This window comes from Choloepus didactylus, chromosome 2, assembly GCF_015220235.1.
Source record: "Choloepus didactylus isolate mChoDid1 chromosome 2, mChoDid1.pri, whole genome shotgun sequence".
Classification (NCBI taxonomy): Eukaryota; Metazoa; Chordata; class Mammalia; order Pilosa; family Megalonychidae; genus Choloepus; species Choloepus didactylus.
Genome location: NC_051308.1, coordinates 226,310,618 through 226,331,735, shown reverse-complemented (window position 1 = coordinate 226,331,735; position 21,118 = coordinate 226,310,618). Strand labels below are relative to the sequence as shown.

The 21,118-nt window shown below is 50.4% G+C and overlaps 3 protein-coding genes and 1 pseudogene across 7 annotated transcripts; 3 read left to right on the top strand and 1 right to left on the bottom strand.

Annotated features, from left to right (window-relative positions):
• Positions 1 to 2,069: 2,069 nt before the first annotated feature.
• PITHD1 (PITH domain containing 1) lies at positions 2,070 to 9,158 on the top strand. Of its 2 annotated transcripts, XM_037828206.1 has the most exons (6): positions 2,071 to 2,336; positions 3,081 to 3,124; positions 3,506 to 3,583; positions 6,748 to 6,852; positions 7,528 to 7,636; positions 8,204 to 9,158. In XM_037828206.1, exons 1-6 carry the CDS (start codon positions 2,139 to 2,141, stop codon positions 8,303 to 8,305), a joined length of 636 nt encoding a protein of 211 aa, XP_037684134.1. In that variant the 5' UTR covers positions 2,071 to 2,138; the 3' UTR covers positions 8,306 to 9,158. The 2 variants fall into 2 exon arrangements, with proteins under 2 accessions (XP_037684135.1, XP_037684134.1); XM_037828207.1 differs by lacking the exon at positions 3,081 to 3,124 and having other exon boundaries at positions 2,070 to 2,336.
• Positions 3,592 to 6,379, top strand: LOC119527792 (annotated as a pseudogene).
• Positions 9,159 to 11,225: 2,067 nt separating the features above from the next.
• On the top strand, positions 11,226 to 15,520 carry LYPLA2 (lysophospholipase 2). The gene is made up of 10 exons (XM_037828204.1): positions 11,226 to 11,371; positions 12,672 to 12,775; positions 13,077 to 13,108; positions 13,241 to 13,306; positions 13,760 to 13,807; positions 13,898 to 13,968; positions 14,084 to 14,157; positions 14,235 to 14,336; positions 14,440 to 14,613; positions 14,700 to 15,520. Exons 1-10 carry the CDS (start codon positions 11,248 to 11,250, stop codon positions 14,748 to 14,750), a joined length of 846 nt encoding a protein of 281 aa, XP_037684132.1. The 5' UTR covers positions 11,226 to 11,247; the 3' UTR covers positions 14,751 to 15,520.
• A 49-nt stretch (positions 15,521 to 15,569) lies between these two features.
• On the bottom strand, positions 15,570 to 20,069 carry GALE (UDP-galactose-4-epimerase). 4 transcript variants are annotated; one of them, XM_037828201.1, is made up of 12 exons: positions 19,980 to 20,069; positions 19,587 to 19,708; positions 18,166 to 18,291; positions 17,912 to 18,027; positions 17,714 to 17,827; positions 17,361 to 17,537; positions 16,983 to 17,096; positions 16,819 to 16,885; positions 16,644 to 16,729; positions 16,450 to 16,527; positions 16,129 to 16,243; positions 15,570 to 15,961 (listed from the first exon to the last, which is right to left on the bottom strand). In XM_037828201.1, exons 3-12 carry the CDS (start codon positions 18,284 to 18,286, stop codon positions 15,903 to 15,905), a joined length of 1,047 nt encoding a protein of 348 aa, XP_037684129.1. In that variant the 5' UTR covers positions 18,287 to 18,291; positions 19,587 to 19,708; positions 19,980 to 20,069; the 3' UTR covers positions 15,570 to 15,902. The 4 variants fall into 4 exon arrangements, with proteins under 4 accessions (XP_037684129.1, XP_037684131.1, XP_037684130.1 ...); XM_037828203.1 differs by lacking the exon at positions 18,166 to 18,291 and having other exon boundaries at positions 19,980 to 20,068; XM_037828202.1 differs by lacking the exon at positions 19,587 to 19,708 and having other exon boundaries at positions 19,980 to 20,065.
• Between the last annotated feature and the right edge of the window lie 1,049 nt (positions 20,070 to 21,118).

Genomic DNA, 21,118 nt, shown 5'->3' with positions numbered 1-21,118 from the left:
ACTTACAGCAGCAGAAGGTTACACAATGCTTGTGCAATTGGGGCTTGTTCTCTCTTACTCCTAAGAACTCTGCAACTACTGGAATGTGAATAAGTTCAGGTGGCCCGCTGGAGATAGGTGGCTCCATCAGTCTAGCTGATAGCCAATATCAACCAGAGACATGATAGTGAGGTCATTCCAAACCATCCAGCCCAAGCTGAACTGGCCCAGACCAGAAGAATAGCCCAGTCAACCCAAAGAATCATGAGAATTTATAAATGTTTATTGCTTGAAGCTATAAGTTTTAGGATGATGTTACACAGTATAAGCTAACTGATGCAACATATTTATCTCATGTGCACCTTTTTTTTTTTCCAGGAAACAATAGAAGGATATGTTCAAAGCCTGGTTACTTCCTAATCTAATTATCTTGGGAAGATAATTCACTTCTTTCAGCCTCAATTTTCCTCATCTTCAAATTGGAGATAATATCAGATAACATTACCTATCTCTTAAAGCTTATGTGACAACTGAGATGAACTACATAAAGTGCTTAACACATGCCTGGCACATAGTGCTCAATAAATCAATACAGAATGACAGTGATGAAGATGACGACAGAAGAGATGCCAAAAGTGAATACATGTTCCGGGTAAGGCCTGTGCTAGTCCTGCAATGGGACACAGTCTTTCCAAAGAAAGGCTGCTGAGTATATCATTCCAATTAAACAATCATTTGCTAGTCCCCTTGCCTGAAACTGCAATGTGTAAGCGAAATTAATCCATGGCAGCAAAGTATCTGAACCAGAACCAAGCTTGACTATTTCACAAAGAGTTGAACTGGGACAGCAAAATATTTCTTAACGGAACTTGAACAGTCCTGTCTGGACACTCCAAAACCAGAAGTCCAAGAATGTTTGAAATATACGAACCTATGATTGGGCAGGGGATAGACAGAGTATCCCATAACTCTCTCCAAACTCTCTATCTTTTCTCCTCAGGGAGCCAGAGACCTTTCCACCCTGGACACAAAATTATTTCAGCTCTAAACAGTGGTTTTCAATTATTTTGACCACAGCCCACAATATAAAAAAACATTTAAAATTGCACCTGAGGACACAACCCCAAAACAAAAGTTCCATCAATAGAGACTTACGATATGTAACATTTTCTGGAATTTTTCAATTGTATTCTGTTTAATTCTTTAAATGCCCGACACAATCCTCTAAACGGATTTTAATTCCTATTAGTGGGCCACAGCCAACTGTTTTAAAACAACCTCTCTGAAACATCACAAGGACAGGAGACTCACAGGTCATCTAGTCCAAACACTTCACTTTACAGGAAGAAAATGGAGAGTTAGAGAGGTTAAGTCAATTGCCTAAGGCCACACACTTAGTAAGTGGCAGTGCTTGAATGTAAACTAAGATCTGACTCTAAGATGACTGCTTAAAAAAATAGTAATAACCAACTATTGGTTAATTGTAATAACCATCTGAATTTTCACCATGGGACAGGCACTGTGCTGAGTCCTTGATTACATACTTCATTTAACACTCACTGCGAGCCTATGAAACAAATATCATTATTCCCATTTGCTAGATAAGGAAACGGAGTTTCAGAATGTAGAGAATTACTCAGAGAGCCACATGGTCAGCAGCATACACAGGACTTGTCTCCAGATCTGGCCGTCTTCAAAGCTTTGAGGTCTCGGAAGCGGATTTGTGAGCTCTAACCGTCTAAGCCCCTGTGAGGCAGTGATAACGTGTTTCCTAGCTTCAGGGCCTTATCGTTCTACACCATTTTCTGCACCAGCTTCCAAAGAATAAGGGGGAACCTAAATCGAATCCCAGCCCCACCACTTACTGGGATATGACCTCGGAACACCAGCGTAATTTCTCTGCTCTTCTATATGTGTAAAACTGGGACAGTAACAGCAACCGTCTCCACGAGTAAGAGACAGTATCAACTCTCCCGCACCTGCAAGGCGCTTGTCAAACGTCAATCCTCCCCGATCCCCGCCCCTCGGTTCCCCGGGCGCATGCGCCGCAGGGGCGCGCCTTTTACGACGCGGCTGGACGCGGCGCGCTTGGCGGCCGGAGCGGAGTTACAGCGGCGCGGGCGGCGGCGAGGCTGTGAGGACAAGTGAGCAGCGTCGCCATGTCGCATGGTCACAGTCACGGCGGGGGCGGCTGCCGCTGCGCCGCCGAACGGGAGGAGCCTCCCGAGCAGCGCGGCCTGGCCTACGGCCTGTACCTGCGCATCGACCTGGAGCGGCTGCAGTGCCTCAACGAGAGCCGCGAAGGCAGCGGCCGCAGCGTCTTCAAGCCGTGGGAGGAGCGGACCGACCGCTCCAAGGTGGGCCTGACGCGACCGCGGGCGGGCGGGCGGGTGAGGCGGAGACCCGCGCCGGTCTGCTCGGTCTGCCTCGTCTCTGCTGTTAAAAATAACGACAGCCCAGCCGGGTTGCCAAGCGCTCTCCCGTGCCCGTCTCCTGCCAGCCCTTTCGGAGGCGAACAGGTCGAGTCTTCCCATTTTGCAGATAGGGAATTTGAGGCCCAGAGAGGGAATGGGGCACCTCGGCCTTCCACAGCCCAGCGCTCATTTCCAAGGGCTGCGGGGATTGTGAGGAAACGAGGCCATGCGGGCGTTTTCTCTTTCATTTGACCACTGGTCCCAGTGGCTGCCTGAACATATCACCTGATGAAGACCAGCTTAGGGAGATGAAGGGTGTTATCCTATCTAGAGCACAGGTTTTAGCCATTTTAGGGTGGCGGGCGTCTTTCGAGAGCCGTTTGAAAGCTATGGACTCTCTCTGTCCCCCAGAAAATAGCGGACAGGCACCATCTTCGCACACAATTTCAGGAGGCTAGTGGATCCTGGAAGTTCATTCGTGGGCTGCCATTCAGAACCCTGTGATGGGATGGTCTGTGATTGTTAGGCCACTGTGGATAAGATTAACTTCAAGTTAATTAAGTCCTGGAAAACTGAGGGAGGTTGACTGTTTGTCTTGCCCCCCAGAACAGGGTGGAGGATGCCTGAAATTGTAGGCGCTCAGCAAATATTTGTTGCTTTCTCCTTCCCACTCCCCATCCCCTCCAGTTTGTTGAAAGTGATGCAGATGAAGAGCTTCTGTTTAATATTCCGTAAGTATCTCCTTAGTGCCTACCGCAGGCTGAATAGGCTGTACCCAATTAGCTTATCAGGCAAATTAATTCACTGGTTGTGTCAAGAGCACATGTCTGTTTATAAAAATGGGGTAAATTACTTTGGTGGTTTGAGGAGGAAAGCATCATATCCTTCTTGGTGCAGATGAAACAGATGTATTGGTTGAAAGATAACTGAGAAGTTGAGGTAAATGTCCTAGAATTGTAGAATGCCAGAAGTAGACATGGTTTAGGTATTTAGCAGAAGCCCAACAGAGGAGTAAACTGGAGCCCAGAAAGGGGAAGGGTCTTGCCCAGGATCACGCAGCGAGACAGGGATTCAAACCCAGGTTGACAGCCTTCTCTTTTGCATTCTGGCAGATTTACAGGCAATGTCAAGCTCAAAGGCATCATTATAATGGGAGAGGATGATGACTCACACCCTTCTGAGATGAGACTGTAAGTGGCAAGGGCTTAGGCCCTCAAGAAGCTCCTAGTTCTGTTTCTATGGCAGTATTTTATTTCTTTTTACTGAGTTAAGTATCCTCCCACCCCCCACCCCCCCTTTTTTTTTAAACTCCCTGGTCTTGTTCTGCTTCTGCATCAAAGTACATTTATCTCTTCCTGAATTAATGACTTTCTTAGATTAAGTGTTTTCTTTTTTCAGTGTCCTTACTACAGTTTCATTCATTCAGAGAATGTCCTATAATGCCAATTGTTGATAACTTTGTTGTTTTCTAAATAACTCAAATGATCTTTATGGATTTTTCTTTTGGAATTACCTTCAAAATTTCCCCTTGCCTTTTTACACAGTAGTAATCTTTGCATACATTTTGTTGACATGGAATTACTCCAGCTGAGTTTGCGTGGTCTGTTAGCAAATTTCTGCATACCTCTTGCAACACTAGATCTGTTGTCACCAGAGGTAGTTTCCATATTGACAATTTATCTTATTCCAAGGTAGCCTATCTAAAAGAAGAGGAAAACATCTTTTGAGTACTGGAGAAACAAATATCAAGTGACAAGAGTATAGTGAAGTGGTGTTTTGTGGTTGGCTGTACTGTGTGCAATATAACATGGGTTTTTAAAAGTTCTTATGTAAAGAACTTAAGAAAATTTTATCTGAAAAATCAAGCAATTCAAATGAAGTTTAGGAAGATTTAAGAAAGGAAATTGATATTAATGTTGGATGTTAGAAATATGGATTTGAAAACAAGTCATCCACATAAATTTAACTATTTTAAGGAAACATAGTAAGTTTGAGGCAGACTCATTGGAGACTCACTTTTGAAGACTTATTTACTTGGGAGATGGATTGGCTTGAGAAGACTATATATCCAGGTTGTGTTGCTGTTAAGAGTGTTGGGTTCTGGAATGAACTGCTTGGGTTCAAATTCTGGCTGTACCACTTGCTAGCTTGCCTGACCTGGGGACATGCCTTCTTTTCTCTATGCCTCGATTTTCTCATACATAAAATGGGACTAGCACTAGTACATACCTTATAAGATTATGGAGAGAATTAAATGAAATATAACATCTAAAGAGTGTAGAATAGATCTAAAGAGTGTAGAATAGATCTGCCAGTTTTGGAAGGGCAAGTGCAAATACCTACATAGCCCTCAGTTCTAAGCACTTTACATATATTTTATTGAATCTGAATTGTCATTGTAAGATGCACCATTATTTTATGTATCATTAATAAAGAAAAAAATGCAGCCTGTTCAACTATTAACATACCAGTGATGCATCTAGAAAAGTGAAAATCGAGTCTTAAATCAGAGGAATTTGAACACAGACTAGGTATTAGATGGTACTAAAGAATTATTAACTCTGTTAATTGTTAATATTGTTCATTATTGTAAAATGGCATCATAGGTATACATTTTTTTTAAGAAGCCCTTACTTTTGGAGATACATACTGAAGTTTTTATGGATGAAGTGATATGATATCTGGGATTTGCTTTAAAATATTGAGCAAGACAATCCTTTCTGCTCTTCCTTTCCAACCTGGTCCTGCTAGAATGGCTGTCACAAAGAAGGGTGGCAAGAGAAAGGGCCATCCTGCCATCGATGAGGTGGTGACCAGGGAGTACACTGTCAATATTTGCAAGCGCATCCATGGAATGAGCTTCAAGAAGCATAACCCTCAGGCCCTCAGAGAGAGCTGGAAATTTGCCATAAAGGAGATGGGAACACCAGATGTGCGCATTACAACTTTGTTGAGCCTGGGCCAAAGGAATAAAGAATATCCCATACTGTATCCGTATATGGCTGTCTAGAAAACCTAATGAGAATGAATATTCACCAGACAAGCTCTATGCATTGGTTACCTATGTACCTGTCACCACTTTCAAAACCTACAGACAAGTCAGTGTGGATGAAAACTAACAACTGATTATCAAATAAAATTATAAAATAACTGTAAAAGAAATATATCAAGCAGAAACAAAAAACCCAGCATGTTGATTATTGAAATCAAGTGATAAGTATGTGGAGATTCATTTTATACTACTTGCTCTACTTTTGTGTATGTTTGGAAATTTCCATTGTAAAATTTTTAAAAATCATACATTTCTTACCACTGATTCAGTTTTCTCTCCACATCAACTGTATGGGGTAAATACTAGCACCGTCCCCATTTTATAGATGAGAAAACTGAGACTCAGAGAGGTTAAGTCATTTGCCCAAAATTACACAGCATATAAGTGACAGAGCCAAGCTTTAAACCCAGGAAGACTGGCTGTACAGACTCTGCCCTTAACTACAGTGCTGTGCTGCTTCTCATAATGCCACTCGTAAATGTTTGCTATTATTATTATTATTCTCCTTTTATCATACTTAGAAATAACTTTGAAGAAGCATTTGCTTTCAAAATGGTCAGCTAACCCATTTTGCTACAGCTAGTATCTAGGCCCCTCCTGTGTGGGTGTGTTAATAAAATGGCCTGGAGATGGTATAGTTGTGTGGCTCAGTCCTTCAGAATTTGTGGGTTATAAAGAAAACAACTGTACCTTAGATTTTTCTTTGAAATGTCTTTTCTTCACTAGCAGTTTTATGTTGACTTTCTAAAGCTTGTTGTACAAGTTTTTAGCATTTTGTATAAAATGGAAATCCCCAAATTATACTTTTTTAGGAACTGTAAGAAGACTGAGTGTATGGGATAATCATTGTACACAAAAATGCTTGAATGTTGGGTTACCTGATCTTATCTTTTAATTGTGTTTAATATGTTTCTGCCAAAGTATGTATCCCCCCCCCCCCCCCCCCCCCCCAAGTAAGCTGTTTTATTTAACATCCTCAGCTTGGTCTGAATGTGCTGAGTTGCTTATTTTTCTGCACGGATTTGCTGCATGTGACCTAGTTTGAGCCATCTCTTTGTATATTGCTTCCCATGTGATCTTAACCCACTCAAAGATGCCACTGGTTTATGTTGCAGTTCTCAGCTCTTTTCTTGTTGGATTAAAGACATTTGTATAGATATGCCAGCAAATTCCATTTTCAAACTTTGATCCCAGAATTTGATTTCCTTTTGATAGAACCAGTGGTAGTTGAGGAATCAGTAGGAAGCTTTGAAAAACATGATAATGCATATTTCTTGACTTTCTTACGCTTTCCTTTTTCAGGTACAAGAACATTCCACAGATGTCCTTTGATGATACAGACAGGGAGCCAGATCAGACTTTTAGTCTGAACCGGGATCTTACAGGAGAATTAGAATATGCTACCAAGTAAGTGCTGGGCCTGAGACTCTGGGCTTCTGAGGAACAGGAAGTGCTGGCAACCAGCATGTATGCATCAGCATTTATAGGGCTTGCTGTTTATTTTTTGACTGGTCTTCTGCTCTTTTAACATCAGAAATAAGTTAAAACTGTGGGGGAGCCTTGATCCTTGGCTTGGTTAGTTTTTGGCAGAGATTCAGGGCAAGCCACGGGTTTGTTAACTTATAAGCAGTTGGTAGATCTGAATGAACTCCTACGTTAGTCTTAGGAAAGGTTTTTCAGAGTTCCTCTTTGCATAGTGGTAAAGTTACAGGTAACCACCTCCTTGTCTCTTCAGTAGTTTTGTCTTTTGCCTAAGGATGAGGTACAAACTAAACTTGCTTTAGAATCCTGTTTGGTTATACAGCACTTCTCATTCCTGTTCCTTGAGGGCAGGAATGATATTTATTCATCTTTCTATCCTTGCTGCCTTGGGCAGGATCTGGCCCAGAGCAGGTGGTAGGAAATGTTCACGGAATTAATTGCTTGTCCAAAGAAGAGAGGTGAGAAATAAGAACTCAGGAATGTTCACTGACATCTGCCTGGGATTTATCACAAGTTGGAGCTGGAATTGTTTTTGACATGGTGGTGAAGTACGTATTGTACTCTAACCTGTCTTGTCTCCTTATTCCTTTCATCCTCTAGAATTTCTCGTTTTTCAAATGTCTATCATCTCTCTATTCATATTTCAAAAAACTTTGGAGCAGATACCACCAAGGTCTTTTATATTGGCCTGAGAGGAGAATGGACTGAGGTAAGATAGGGTTGGAAATGTGTCTCCCCCTAACCCACATCTCCCATATGTATGTGTATCTGCACACTGTGGTAGTGGGAGCTTTAAGGGAAGGGAATAGAGCAAGTGAGACATCAGTTACTCCTAATCTGTTTATAATTTTTCTTGATTTTGTCACTGTAATCTGTTCGTCTCATCTGATAAGACTATAGGTATTTTTAAGGGGGTTGAAATGATATAATTGATATCAATTCAGTATTTCACTTTAAAATTCTTTTCTTCATTCAGCAAACATTATTTGATGATCTTTCTTCCAGGCACCAGAGATATGGTGATAAACAAGGTCTTGTTCTCATAGTGTCTCCTTTATTTATAGTAGGGGGAGACATATGAGTCATCTAAGTTATGGAGTAAATCATTGATAATGATCTTTGCAGGCTTTTAACAGGGTAAAAAAGTATCATAAGAGGAGATATTAGGTGACATCTTCTAGAAATGTACCTGAAAAAGGGCTACACTAATGTGTGTGTTCTAGGAAAGCAGAGTTCTTTAATGGTTGGCTAACCCAGCCTCTTGATTTTCTTGCAGCTTCGTCGGCATGAGGTGACCATCTGCAATTATGAAGCATCAGCCAACCCAGCAGACCACAAGGTCCATCAGGTTACCCCACAGACTCACTTCATTTCCTAAGGGCTGGCTAAGGCTCCCACAGAGGCAGTGTGTCAATGAAGATGTACGACTACCTGTTGGGAAGGAAAAAGAGATGGGGTCTCAAGATAGTTGGCTGCCACAGCCTCTGCCAAAGCTTTGTCTTTGGGGCTTGCTGCAGAAACCTGGCCTACAGAAGATACTACACCACCATGGAGGGTTGTGTGGGTGCCAAGGAACAATCGTGGTTTCCTAGGGCACTGCAGAAATTGGGTCTGGGGCTGGTTGGGCATCTGGCAGTCATGGATATGCTTGCTTCTCCAGTCTGAATGTGGCCATGGGATCCCAAGTGTTTTGTTGCTTTGTGGCAGGATTTGTGTGTGACCTGTTTTTTAAAAAATGGAACTATTTCTGGACTCCAGGAAACTTTCTGAAGCCTCAGGATTGTGTTTGTATTAGCCATCCAGAGGGTCTTTAACTAGAAATACTCGTCCCTGCTTGCTCCTTTTCCCTGTTATTGTTCAGCTTTCTTGTCAAGTTGCCCACCTGGGAGTTATCTTTCACTCATGAGTGTCCCATGGTTATAGCTAGAAGGGCAGGAGGCTCCTGGTGACACTTAATAGCTTGGGGAGAAGGTCTTTTTCCCATTGCCTATGTAAGCAGTCTGGGGAGGGCATGGGAATCATTTCTGTGTGTGTGGGTATCCTGGTGGGGGTAAGGTGGGACTTGGGTAAGATTCTTCACGGAAGATTCTTATTGTTTATTAGCTTCTCACTAGTGTAAGCCCCGTGATGGAAATCTCTTGAGTTTTTCTGTTCATGGCTTTTTGTTCACTGTGACTAATAAGCTTTGTAATAAATCCTTGCCAGACTTAATGTTTGTATTTCCTTTTGAATTCTTGGTAGTACTGGTGAAACTTTTATCTTACTGAGAACTGTATTTGAACTTTGAAACTAGATAGATGATAAGTACTAAATTAAATCAAGACTAGATAAGTTCCTCCAGAAACAGTCACATTTTGTTCAGTAGGCTAAGAACATTCCTACACCCAAATTTTGTAACAAGAAAGGTAGGGTTAAAAATCTGTATTTCATTTCTCAAGAAGGGAAAATAACTTGTGGAAAGAGTGAAATTTATAAATAGGAGAGAACAGGTTCTGGAACTCATCAAAAGAAATGAGGGTGAGGAAGTAAGTGAGTACCATATGCAGTGCAAAGTTGGACTTCAGTTTTGAAAGGAATAGACCTAGCATTTGAAGAGAATGTAAGTATCTAAAAGGAAGGGGTTTGAGATTGTCAGTATCTTCCCTCTTGCAGAATATAGAAATAGTTGATGAAGGGAATTAAACCCTGCTCTGAGGGATTGGCTCAAGCTGTTGTTGGGAGTCTCTGCCACTGCTTCTCCAGCCTATTTGAGGAAAAGTCTGCCACTGTAAAGCCTGGTCAAGCCTCAAAATTTCTAAAATGCAGCCTAAAATCAGTCAGAATGCAAGTGCAATTCTCCATGCACTGAGAGTCCTACCCACTCTACAGGCATCAGTTGGATCATTTTGGAGATAAAAAAGGGCCATGTTTTAATGTGGAGGGGGTGGGGTGGGAATGAAGTTTGAAATCTTAGAGCAGACTAGCCCTTCATTAATTCCATTAGTTAAAGCAATAATCATAGGTAGCCCCTGAGATTGGGTCTCAGAATTTGAAGCTCCACTCTGAAGAATTTTTTTCAAAGTCCCACAGTATTGGGAGGAGATCTGGGGGTACAGGAGGAATTGTTCATTCTTCCTTAGGCAGATTCAGCAAGGGCTCCGCTGGGAATGTAGGGCAGCTGTATTTTTTCTTCCACTCATCTCTTTTCCTCTTTGACATCTAGTCCTGGATCCCTGGCTTGCTGTGGTCCTGTGGGCCCAAAGGTTTCCTGCCTGGGCTCCATCTCTGTGACCTGCTGAGCACTTAATGGTCAAACTGTCTCGACCTGGGGAGAAGTGCTTTGTTGAGCTTCTGAGTCAGTACTGTTTTCTTTCAGTTCAGAGAAAAACTAGTGTAGGTTTAGCTGGGAGAATTAGTCTTAAGCAGCTGAGGGACAAATGTGACTCATTTCCTGTTTGCTGATGCCCACATGTTCTCTCAGGGACATGGTTCTTCAACTGTTTGCCTCCCCATCCATGCTTTCTGTGGATCCCAAGCCCCCATTTCCACGTTAAACAGGTGCAGCAAGGAGCACTGTGTGACTCAGTGGTGACCAAATGAAGTCCTTTTTTTTCCTTAACAACCAGAGCTCATTGATGATAGTTCGTGCACTGTCAAGGGCAGAGCTAAGATAACATCACCCATACCTGTCCAGCTCTCCTGGCGTGACCTGTGTTATTTTCCTAGGCTCCTTTTTAGAGTTATTAAGACCTCATGCTGTGGTTTTACAGTGTATAAATCATTTTCACATGACCATATTTGATCCTAACAGCAAAGCTGTGAAGTAGGCAGGGTGGTTATTATTACCATTTTATAGCTCAGGAAACAGGTCAGGAGAGGCATCATTACAGAGAAATACTGAGATTGGTGTTTGTTTCCTTCCCCTCCCTGAGCCTCAGCTTTCTCATTTTTGAAATTAGATGGGAGGGCTTAGACGATCTCTGAGATCGTTTCAGAGTGTGGGATTCCATCCATGATCTTGGAATTCTGAAGAGAAGGGCAAGAAAGTCAGTGGTGGATACCAAGATCATAATGAAGTGCGGCCGAGGGGTCAGGAAAGTGATGAACTTTATGCTAACACTGTGAGGAATGCCCCTCCTTTCGGATAGCTTTCCTCTAAGAGACGTATGGATGGTTGGTAGCATATGGGAGTCTCCGATGCCCTGTCCAGATTTTGCAGGTCAGGGCGAGTACTTACAGGGAGTGGCCCCGTTGTACCCAATATGGCAGCGTCTATCAGGCGAAGCCTGGTACCCCACTTCCGTATTCCGTAACGCTGGCCAGGCTACTTCCGGCAGCGCAATGGCTGGATTCCCGGGACTCAAACGGAAGTTCCGGCGGGGGCGGCCGAGGGGGAAGAGTGTGTGTCTGTGCGGGAGAAAGAGGAGAATCTCCCGAGAGGTCTCGAAACCCCCAGGGAGTGGAGGTACCCTAGTCCGGGGAAGGCAGGCGGAGGGAGGGGATGTGAGGTGGGTCGGGTCGCCGGGAGGGTGCTGGGAGTGGGGAGGGGGAACCGCGATTGTGAAGGATGGGGGTGGGGATTGAAGAACGAAGAGGCGCTGTCCAGGCTTGGGGACTTTGGGGTAGAGCTGGGCTAGGAAAGGTGTGTCCGGGTATGATGAGAAGGGCTCCAGGGTCTGAAGTGGAAGATCCCAGTTGTGAGGCGGGGGGGTCCCCAGGGTCAAAGGTAGAAAGCCCCTTTGTGAGCAGGAGCGAGTTTTGGGTCAGGGTAGAAGAATGTCACTGTGGAGAGGAGGTGACTCTTGGTCAGAACGGAAATTCCCAATGTGGGGAGTGGGAGACAGACCCTGGGTCAGGGTGGAAGTTTTTACTGTGGGGAGGGAGACACCAGCTCAGGGGGGAAGGCACCACCCTGAGGGGGGGACGTTGGGGTGAGGGATGGAGGTCCACACGGTGGAGAAGGAAGGGAATCCCAGCTCAGGGCACAAGGTCCATTCCCGTGGGAAGAGGGACGCCAGGGTCAGAGGTGAAAGACTCCACTGTGGAGAGGTGTGCTCGTGGGCTAGAGGTAGAAGATGGAAGCCAGTTAGGAGGGTGGCTGCCCCGGGAAGGAGAGGCACTTAGGGGCAGGTAGTGGAAACTTCCGGGCGAGTTTGGAGGATGCTGAGGATGGGGAGGAGCCGGCTAGCCTGACATTCTTTTGTGGCTTTGGGAGTCCCAGAGTATTTGGAGTCTGTGGGCAACAGCAGCAGCAGGTACCCCCATTCAGAGAGGTATGGGGCTCCAGTGGGGGGTAGTTGGTGGAAGAGGGTCTGTTGTGCCTTCTGCATGGGGCTGGATCGGAGGGAGACAGTTGGAGATGTGTGTGTATGGGGTGGGCATAGGGGGACGGTGGGTAAGGAAAAGGGGCTGGACATGTATCTCCTTGGCATTTTTCTCAAACCCCTTACTTCCCAGAATGGCTGAGAGCTGGAGTGTGACCCAGGGGCTCTAAAAAAGGGGGATGACTGGAGAGGAGGGGGAGGAGGTTACCTTCAGCCCCCCACCCCTCTGCTCCATCCCCAGCAAGCCCAGCCTCTGTGGTTCTGGTCCTCTAGGGTGGCTGTCTCTTTTTAGCCCTGGAATAGAGGTGAACTTCCTGCCCCTTCTGCCCTGCGACCTCCTACCTGTCTTTTCTTTGTGCCCTGGACAGAACCCTGGGTGAGCCCGTGTCAGGAGCCTCTCCTCTGCCTGGCCTTGCTCCTGAACATTCCCTCCTTCCATAGGCCCCAGCCGTGGAGCCCTGAGGTGTATGTGTGGTAACACCATGTCTGTGCCCCTGCTCACCGATGCTGCCACTGTGTCTGGAGCTGAGCGGGAAACGGCTGCGGTAAGGGCCCTTGTCTACCAGAGCTGTCTACATAGGCTCACCTACCCCCAGCAGCCCCCTGCCACAGCCACTGGGGGCAGCTGGGAACTGATCAGAGGGGGTGTGGGAAAAATGGAGGTGGCAGTGTGAGAAGGGAGCAGCCTGAGGCCAGGAGGCAGGGGGTTAATAACCTGCTTGGATGTGACCTCAGTTGCCCCCAGGTCTTTGGGGTTGCAGGGAGCAGTGGCCAGAAGTTGAAGGGAGGATGATGGCAGGATATTGACTGCTCTCTTCCCTGTCTCCCTATCTGATCCTTTTCCAGGTTATTTTTTTACACGGACTTGGAGATACAGGGTGAGTGAGCAGGGAAGAGGGTGCTCCTTGGGGAGGTGGGCAGAGCCCAGTGGCAGGGATTAGGAGGCTTGCTGCCCCTTCCTCTCTCCCTCCCCACAGACATTGGCACCTTTTCTCCCTTCCCTCCTATAGACACAGCTGGGCTGATGTCCTCTCCACCATCCGGCTCCCTCACGTCAAGTACATCTGTCCCCATGCGTGAGTGTCACCCCAGTGAGGGAGGGGCTGAGCATGGGGACCGGCTGGGAGTGGTCCCGTGGTCCCAGGCCTGGTCTCCCATCAGCTGCATGCTGGGCTTAGGTCTAGGAGTGCCATTTTCAGCCTTAGCTCCTGTGGAGTCCCCACAAATGGGGCCCAGCACCAGCCCCCAGGTCTAGGGTCTCCTAGAGCTGAGATCTCCTAGAAGCCAGCCCTCTCGGGGCCCTTTCCCAAGTACTCACCGACCGAGCTGGACCTCATCACACCAAGTGGCGTTGGGTTCTGCTGCTCTATCGTCTGCTGATGCCCCAACCACAGCTTCCAGCCCCACGTGGCCAGTTGCCTGGCAACACCTTAAACACAGGCCTGGTCGGCTGGGAGGGGCCCCCAGGGGGCTCTGCTGTGGCTTCCTCCTCCCTCCTGAGCAGGGCCCCTCTTGCTGTCCCTCCCTAGGCCTCGGATCCCTGTGACACTCAACATGAAGATGGTGATGCCCTCCTGGTGAGTGTGGGGGAAAGGGACGTGAGCTGAGGGAGGGACAGGGGACTCATCGGGGCCTTCCAATAGCTGCCGATGTCTCTGCTTCCCCAGGTTTGATCTGATGGGGCTGAGTCCAGATGCCCCAGAGGATGAGGCTGGCATCAAGAAGGCTGCGGAGAACAGTAAGGTCCTTCCCCCTCATCAGCATCCTCCCTTCCCACTCCCAGGGAAGGGTTGGGCTGCACCCCTGCTGGCCCCCTTCCCTGGACCTCCCCAGTCATACCTCCTCCTCCCCAGTCAAGGCCTTGATTGAGCATGAGATGAAGAATGGGATACCTGCCAATCGCATTGTCCTGGGAGGCTTTTCACAGGTGAGAAAGGTGGTGAGTGGGCGGGTAGGGGGCAGGTGAGCTGGGCCCTGTGACCTCCCATTTGCTCATCCTTCCAGGGTGGGGCCCTGTCCCTCTACACAGCCCTCACCTGCCCCCACGCTCTGGCTGGCATTGTGGCATTGAGCTGCTGGCTGCCTCTGCACCGGGCTTTCCCCCAGGTAAGTGTCCCCACAGGACCCCCTCCTGCCCTTGAGTCTCCCTCTGGCTTAGGGATTGTGCCAGGGGACTGGTTTTGCCCTCTGGGTCCCATCTGGCCCACAGGCAGCCAATGGCAGTGCCAAAGACCTGGCCATCCTCCAGTGCCATGGGGAGCTGGACCCCATGGTGCCCGTGCGGTTTGGGGCCCTGACGGCTGAGAAGCTCCGGACTGTTGTCACGCCTGCCAGGGTCCAGTTCAAGACTTACCCAGGTGTCATGCACAGCTCCTGCCCTCAGGTCAGTGCTGATGGACCACTGCCCACCCCCACCTTCTCCCACCTCCCTCTGGCCAGAAGCCTCTCACAATCCCCCCTCGCCCCCAGGAGATGGCAGCCGTGAAGGAATTTCTTGAGAAACTGTTGCCTCCTGTCTAACCAGTCACTGCCCCCCAGCGCAGTCCCCCAGCTTGTGGGGGACCCAGCACGCGTGGCACCATCTTGGATCTGAGCCGGTCGAGCCCCTCTCTTCACCTTCCCCCAACCCACCTCTTCCCACAAGCCTCTGGGGCAGGCACGCTCTGCTGTGGCAGGGGGTGGGCAGCTTTCTCATCCCCTTTCCCTGGAGGTGGGCCCCGGCAGCAGTATTGGAGGGGCTGTCGGCAGCGGGAGGAAGGGGCCCAGCCGCTGACCCACTCACTCAGGACCTCACTCACTAGCCCCGCTTTGGGCCCCCTCCTGTGACCTCAGGGTTTGGCCCATGGGGCCCTCCCAGGCCCCACCTACCGATCCCCCCTCCCAAACGAATCTGCCCAGATAATCGTGTGTTTCCTGCCTCCACTCAGCTGCTTCTCGATCATGAATGTGTCCGTGGCTCCGGGGCCCCCTTGCTGCTGTGGTCCACCTGTCCTGGGCAAGAGTGCTGGTTGGGGGTGGAGGCCTTGGCGGGGGGCCTGCCCTTGGCTGCTCCCTCTCCACTCCCCACTCGGGGGCTGGGCCCTGCCTCCCACCCCCTTTCCTGGCAGGCCTGGAGCCTGCAGGGCTGGGCTGAGGCTCAAGGTCTCCCCTGGCTGTCCCACCCACACTGTCTCTGCTCCTGGGCCAGGGGCCCTGGGGGAGGAGGGTGTCTCGTCTTCTGTCTCCATGTTGTTTTGGGTGTTTTTCTTGTGTCCTGGATTCTGAAAAAATTAAAGAAATCAATTCCTCAACTTGGGCCTGACTGATTCTATTTAAGGGACAGAAAGTGACCATCTGTGAGAACCTGTCCAGTGTAAGAAAACTTTTATTTTAAATACTTGGGAAAGCTCCATAAATTAGTGCCTGGGGGAAGGGTGTTTTATCCCTGGTCTGGCTCCCTTCCTCTTGGTCGTCCCTGAACCCTGGGCATTATAGGAGTTAAGAGACCCCTGGCTCCTGGTCAGTGGAGCCCTTGGTCTCGGGCCTGGTGGGCTAAGTGGGCCCAGCTGGGGTTTGAGGTAGGGGAGGACTTGGCTTGGGCCCAGAGGCTCTGGCGTCCCTGGGTTCCTGCTGGTGGTTGCAGCAGGCAGTTGTTCCTCAATTCCTTTTCTGGTCTGTGGAAGGGGAGGGGCCTCAGGCCCGCATGCCAAAGCCTGAAGGGTTCTGCTTCTGCCAGCGCCACAGATCCTCACCTGCAATAGGGCCGGGTGGGCTCAAGGTCCACACTGGAAGGCAGGGCCCCCCACCACCTGGAGCAGCCCAGGCAGCCAGGCTCAGGCCTGATTCGCTGCTTCCTAGCCCCAAACTCTCTCCCAGGGCTCAGGGCCAGCACTGGGGTCGGGCTGGGGTCAGCACTTACACATCCTGTCTAGCCCCAAGACTGCTGTCCAGCCCAGCTCCTCCTGGGCCAGGCTGGGGTTGGCATAACAGGCGGCCACATCACCTTCCCGCCGGGCAACCACCTTGTACGGGATCTGCAAGAGAGGCGGCGGGCGGTCATGGCGTCGCCGAGCTGGCCTGGGCCTCACGCAGCTGCTGGCCAGATCTGGAAGGAATGGCAGTGAACCTAGCATGAAGGGGCAAGGCAGGGCGAGTGGGCAGGGCAGCTCTGGGGCGCCTGCTAGGGAGAGGGGGCCCAGGCACGTCTCCTGCTGAGGGTGGGGTGGGGTGGGTGGCCTACCTTCTTCCCGGAGGCCTTCTCCATGGCCTGGACCATCTGCAGCACTGAATAGCCCGTGCCCGTGCCCAAGTTATAGATCTGCCCAGGAGAGGAGGCCAGGATTTGCAGAAGGGGCTGGACCCACTACCCCACTTGGCCCCCTTGACCAACCCTGGGCCTCCCTCCCCTCGCTGGGTTTCCCCTTTTCTCCCTACCCGGCAGCCACACTGCTCCTTCAGCTTCCTCAGGGCTGCGATGTGGCCCTTGGCCAGATCCACAACATGGATATAATCCCGGACACCTATAGGGAGGAAATGGCTCGATGCAGCCTCGGGCCCACCTCGAGTTCCCCTCCTGCTCACTCCTGGGTCTTCCTGGTCCTGGGCTCACCTGTGCCATCCTCTGTGTCATAGTCATTGCCAAAGACATTCAGGGCCTCCCGTCGCCCGATTGCCACCTGGGGGCGAGGGCAGGTCAGTTCCTCCCGGCCCACACACCGGCTTTACCCCAACTCTAGGGCAAGCCCCCTCCTTGTCCCTCCCCTTCTTCCCTACCTGGGAGACATAGGGCATGAGGTTGTTGGGGATGCCCTGGGGATCCTCGCCAATGCAGCCTGAGGCGTGGGCGCCCGTGGGGTTGAAGTATCGCAGCAGCACTGCGTTCCAAGCCTGCAGGCACACGGGTCAGATGCTGGGGGTGGGGGGAGGCACATGTCCCAGCTGCAACCAGAGCCTCCACCTCAACCCCAGGCCTAGTTTCTGGCTCTAGAGATGAGCAGGGGGTGGGACCCTGCCCTAGTGCTGTCGGGCGTCACCACCCCTTTCTGAGCCTTAGTTCCTCCCTGGTGGGGCTCAGAGTCCCATCCGCAGACTCTTGGAATGGCTGGGAGGAGCCCTGGGCAGAGCCAGGGCCAGGTCAAGGGCGGTCCTCACCTTGTCTGACTGGCACAGGTCTCGGATCATTTCCTCGATGAAGAACTTGGATTTGCCGTAGGGGTTGGTACAGCCTCCTGTGGGGTGGGCCTCATCCAGAGGCAGGTACTGGGGATTCCCATACACAGTGGCCGAGCTGCTGAACACCAGGTTCTTCACCTCATGAGCCCTCATGATCTGGGCACGAAGGGAAAGTGTCAGTGGCCTCTGCCTCACAGAGCTGGGATTATATGGGCACTCCCACTTACAGCTGGGGAAACAGGCTCAGAGGGGAAGAAAGGTATGTGTCCAAGAGGATGCCTGCCTGGCTCGGAGACCTCCCAGTGTCCATGTCCCTGCCCCCTGCCTCTCACCTCCAGAAGCTGGATGGTCCCGATCAGGTTGACTCTGTAATAATCCAGAGGCTTCTGCACTGACTCGCCCACGGCCTTGAGGCCAGCGAAGTGGATGACGGCCCCAAAGCTGTGCTGTGGAGGCATGGCTGGGGTCACAGGTTGCTCTATGGGCCCTGGCCCCAGGCAATGCCCCCTGCCTGCCTACCAAGTCCCCACCTTCTTGAAGAGACGCTGCAGGGCTGCCTGGTCCAAGATGTCCATCTCCTCAAACTCCACAGAGAGGCCGGTCAGCTCCTGTACCCGCTGCAAGCTCTCGGGCATGGAGCCCCCTCCTGATGGCGCACACAGAGGCCATCAAAATCACAGGAGCAGATGGGGTTCAGGGTTGCCAAGGGATAGCCAGAGACACATGCACCCTTCTTTCCACCCTCCCCTCCAGAAGCCCCAGTCCCCCGCCACCCCATGCTCACCACGGATGGCGTTATGGAAGTTGTCAATGACCACAGGTGAGTAGCCTGCCTCCAGCAGCTCCAGCACCGTGTGGCTGCCAATGTAGCCAGCCCCGCCTGTTACCAGCACCTTCTCCGCCATTGCACCTGGCCCAGGACACAGTCTCAGGCCTCTTTCCAGCTGGGGAATTGGCCCTGTGAGCTTACCTCAGAGGGAGGCAGCAGTGTGTTCTAGATAAGAGGGTGGCTCTAGCGTGAGCCCTGGCTCAAGCCTTGGTACAATTATTTTCTGGCCTTAGGCCTTGAGCAGATCACTTACCTTTTCTTGGCCTCAGTTTCCATCTCTATGAGATGGAGGAAATAACTACAAATTTCACATGGTGGTGTGAGGGTTAAACGAGTTATCTTAAAGGGCATAGCACTGGTACAGGTAGGGCAACTGATGCACAGGAAATCCAGTGGACCCAGGATAGGGAAGATGGAATCTGAGGGTGGAACCTGAAGATCCATACTTCCTTCCCCAGGGTGCCTGGGATCTAGAGCAACCTGGGCAGGAGAAGGAAACATGGCAGCAGGACTGGAACCCCAGGAGCCAGATGGAGTTCTGTCTGTTCAGACTCAGACTTCCCAGTCCCTCTGCCATTATGAGGTGTAAACTAGCTCCTCGCTTCAGTGACTAATATCTCCTGCTCCAGGCAGCCCTCCTAACTCTCCCTCCCTTAAGGGTCAGCTGGGAGGAAGCAGGAAATACACCAAGTGGCAAGAGTGAGGTCCTCTGTGAGGCTGAGCCCAGCTCTGGGGCTGCAGCACACAGTCCTGGAGTGGTTCCTACCCCAGGGCAGCCAGGCTGGCTCAGCCTTTGCCAATGCCAGTGCTGAGTGGGCCAGACCTGGTAACTCCAGCTTGGAGCTAGGGTCCCACCCAACTTTAGGCTGCACTGGGTCAGCTGATGTAGACGTGGCCTTGGCCCCATTTCCTCTGTCAGGTATGTGTCCCGCCCTAAGCAAACTCTGCAAAGGGCAGAGGGCGGAGGGGCCGGGGAAGCCTCAGACACTGAGGCCTTTCATTCCGGGCAGCCCGGCCCCCAGCCGCCCTCCTTCTGGCTGCCACAAGCCTCTTCTTGGCTCATCCTGCTCTAACCCACTTGACTGAGTGCCCGCTCAATGCCAGGCTCTGTACTAGGCACTTCTGCATTATTTTCCTGAATTCCCCCAAGGCCTGATGAGGAAGGTGTCATTACCGATACTTTATGGAGAAGAATACTGAGGGTCAGAAAAAGTGAAGTAATTTGCCTGAGGTGGGTCACACAGCTAGTTATAGCCAGGTGGCAATCCGGATCTCGGGGCTCTCTTCCCAAGCCATTCGCCCTTCCCCCCACTGCTTCCCGCCGGACACTGCTCCGGACGCCTTAGCAGCCCCTCCGCGCCCCAAGCTCTACCCACCGTCCGGATCCCAGGAAAAGTGGTCCGAAAACGACCCTGGGAGGCGGAAAGGCTACTCTGAGCCCGGTTTCGCCCCGGACCCGCGGGGTGGCCGTGGCCAGCTGTCTCCTCAGTTTTCCGGTCTGTATAATGGAGGAGAGGGTGTTGGGCCGTAAGAGCTCGAGTGCGGCTGGGATTCGAGCCGCGGGTCGGAAAGGCCGAGTCCCCAGACAGGGAATGAATGAATCCCGGCTGCCCCAGTCCAGGCAGCGGGGAACTGGGAGCGGAGGGGCGGAGCGACCCTGGCGGGATTCCACCCAGAACGCGGCCCAGATCCCCCAGAAATTCTCCCTCGTGAACCGTGGACCACCGCGCTCCTCCCGAATCACCCGACCCCCTTTTCGCCTCCTGAACCTGCTCGAATCCCGCGCCCAGCGCTGGCTCCACTGGCACCGTCTCCCGAGACCAACCCGGTGGTCCCTTTAAGAGGAGCGGACAATCCACCCCGGTCCCGCCCCTGCCACGCCCCCAAGGAAACAGGTCACTTGGGATACGGCTACTACGGGAAGTCGGAAGGACAAAAAGATCGCTGCGGTTTTACAACTACTCCACGTGCTCCCACAGTGGGAGAAAGTGGACTGTACCATCCCCCTGACCGACGGCCCGAAGAGGAAAGGCGCCGGACCAGGCCATCGTGCCCTTGACTGGAAGGGCGGAAGATGGCTCCCTGGCTGGTTCCCGGACCCAGCGCGAACGGTCATCATTCCCAGTGGAAGCAGGCGCCGAGCCCCGGAGTGGCCGGAGGGCAGGGACATCGGGCCTCCGGGAAGCGGTCCAGCAGCAGGGCAGGAGCGCCAAGGCCGGGAGTGAGATGGATGAGCCGAGCCTCCCACAGCTCCTCAGCCTCACTCCTGCGAGTTGACAGACTTTTTTGTAACGGTTTACAAACCGTTTCTTCAAATTGTCTTGCATGAAAACATGTGACTACGTTGAACAAAGGCAAAAGAGGATTGTGCTGATGGAAAGGATTGGGGGGCGCTGATCTTCCACTGCTGTGAGGGTGCTGGGTCTGTAAGTCTAGTTTGAAAACAAAAACTCAGGAGGAACCATTGAAGTTCAAACAGGAATTCCAGTGCTGATTGTTCTCAGCCCTCAAGTTATGGCCTTCTTACTGCTGGGAATGGTTTGTCTGCAGCCTGCCTACCATAACTAACTAAAGCAGGTTAGCAAATGATTTTATCTTTCTGTTTAAAATAAAAGGAAAAAAAAAAAAAAAAAAAAAAAAAAAAGGAGTATGTATGTGATCATACTGTGGACAGTTGATTGTATACCATGGATGATTGTATGGTGTGTGAATGTATTTCAATAAAAAATAAAATAAAATAAAATGAGTATGAAATTATGTATAAGGTTGCAACATACTGGGTGATGAAACCAGAGCAGAGACAGATGCTCAGGTGCACATGTGCTTCCCACAGCCTGGAAGGCCCCGGGCCTGCCCCAGCCCAGCAAGGATGGCCGACAGACCCCAGAGTCTGAGGAACAGAGAAGTA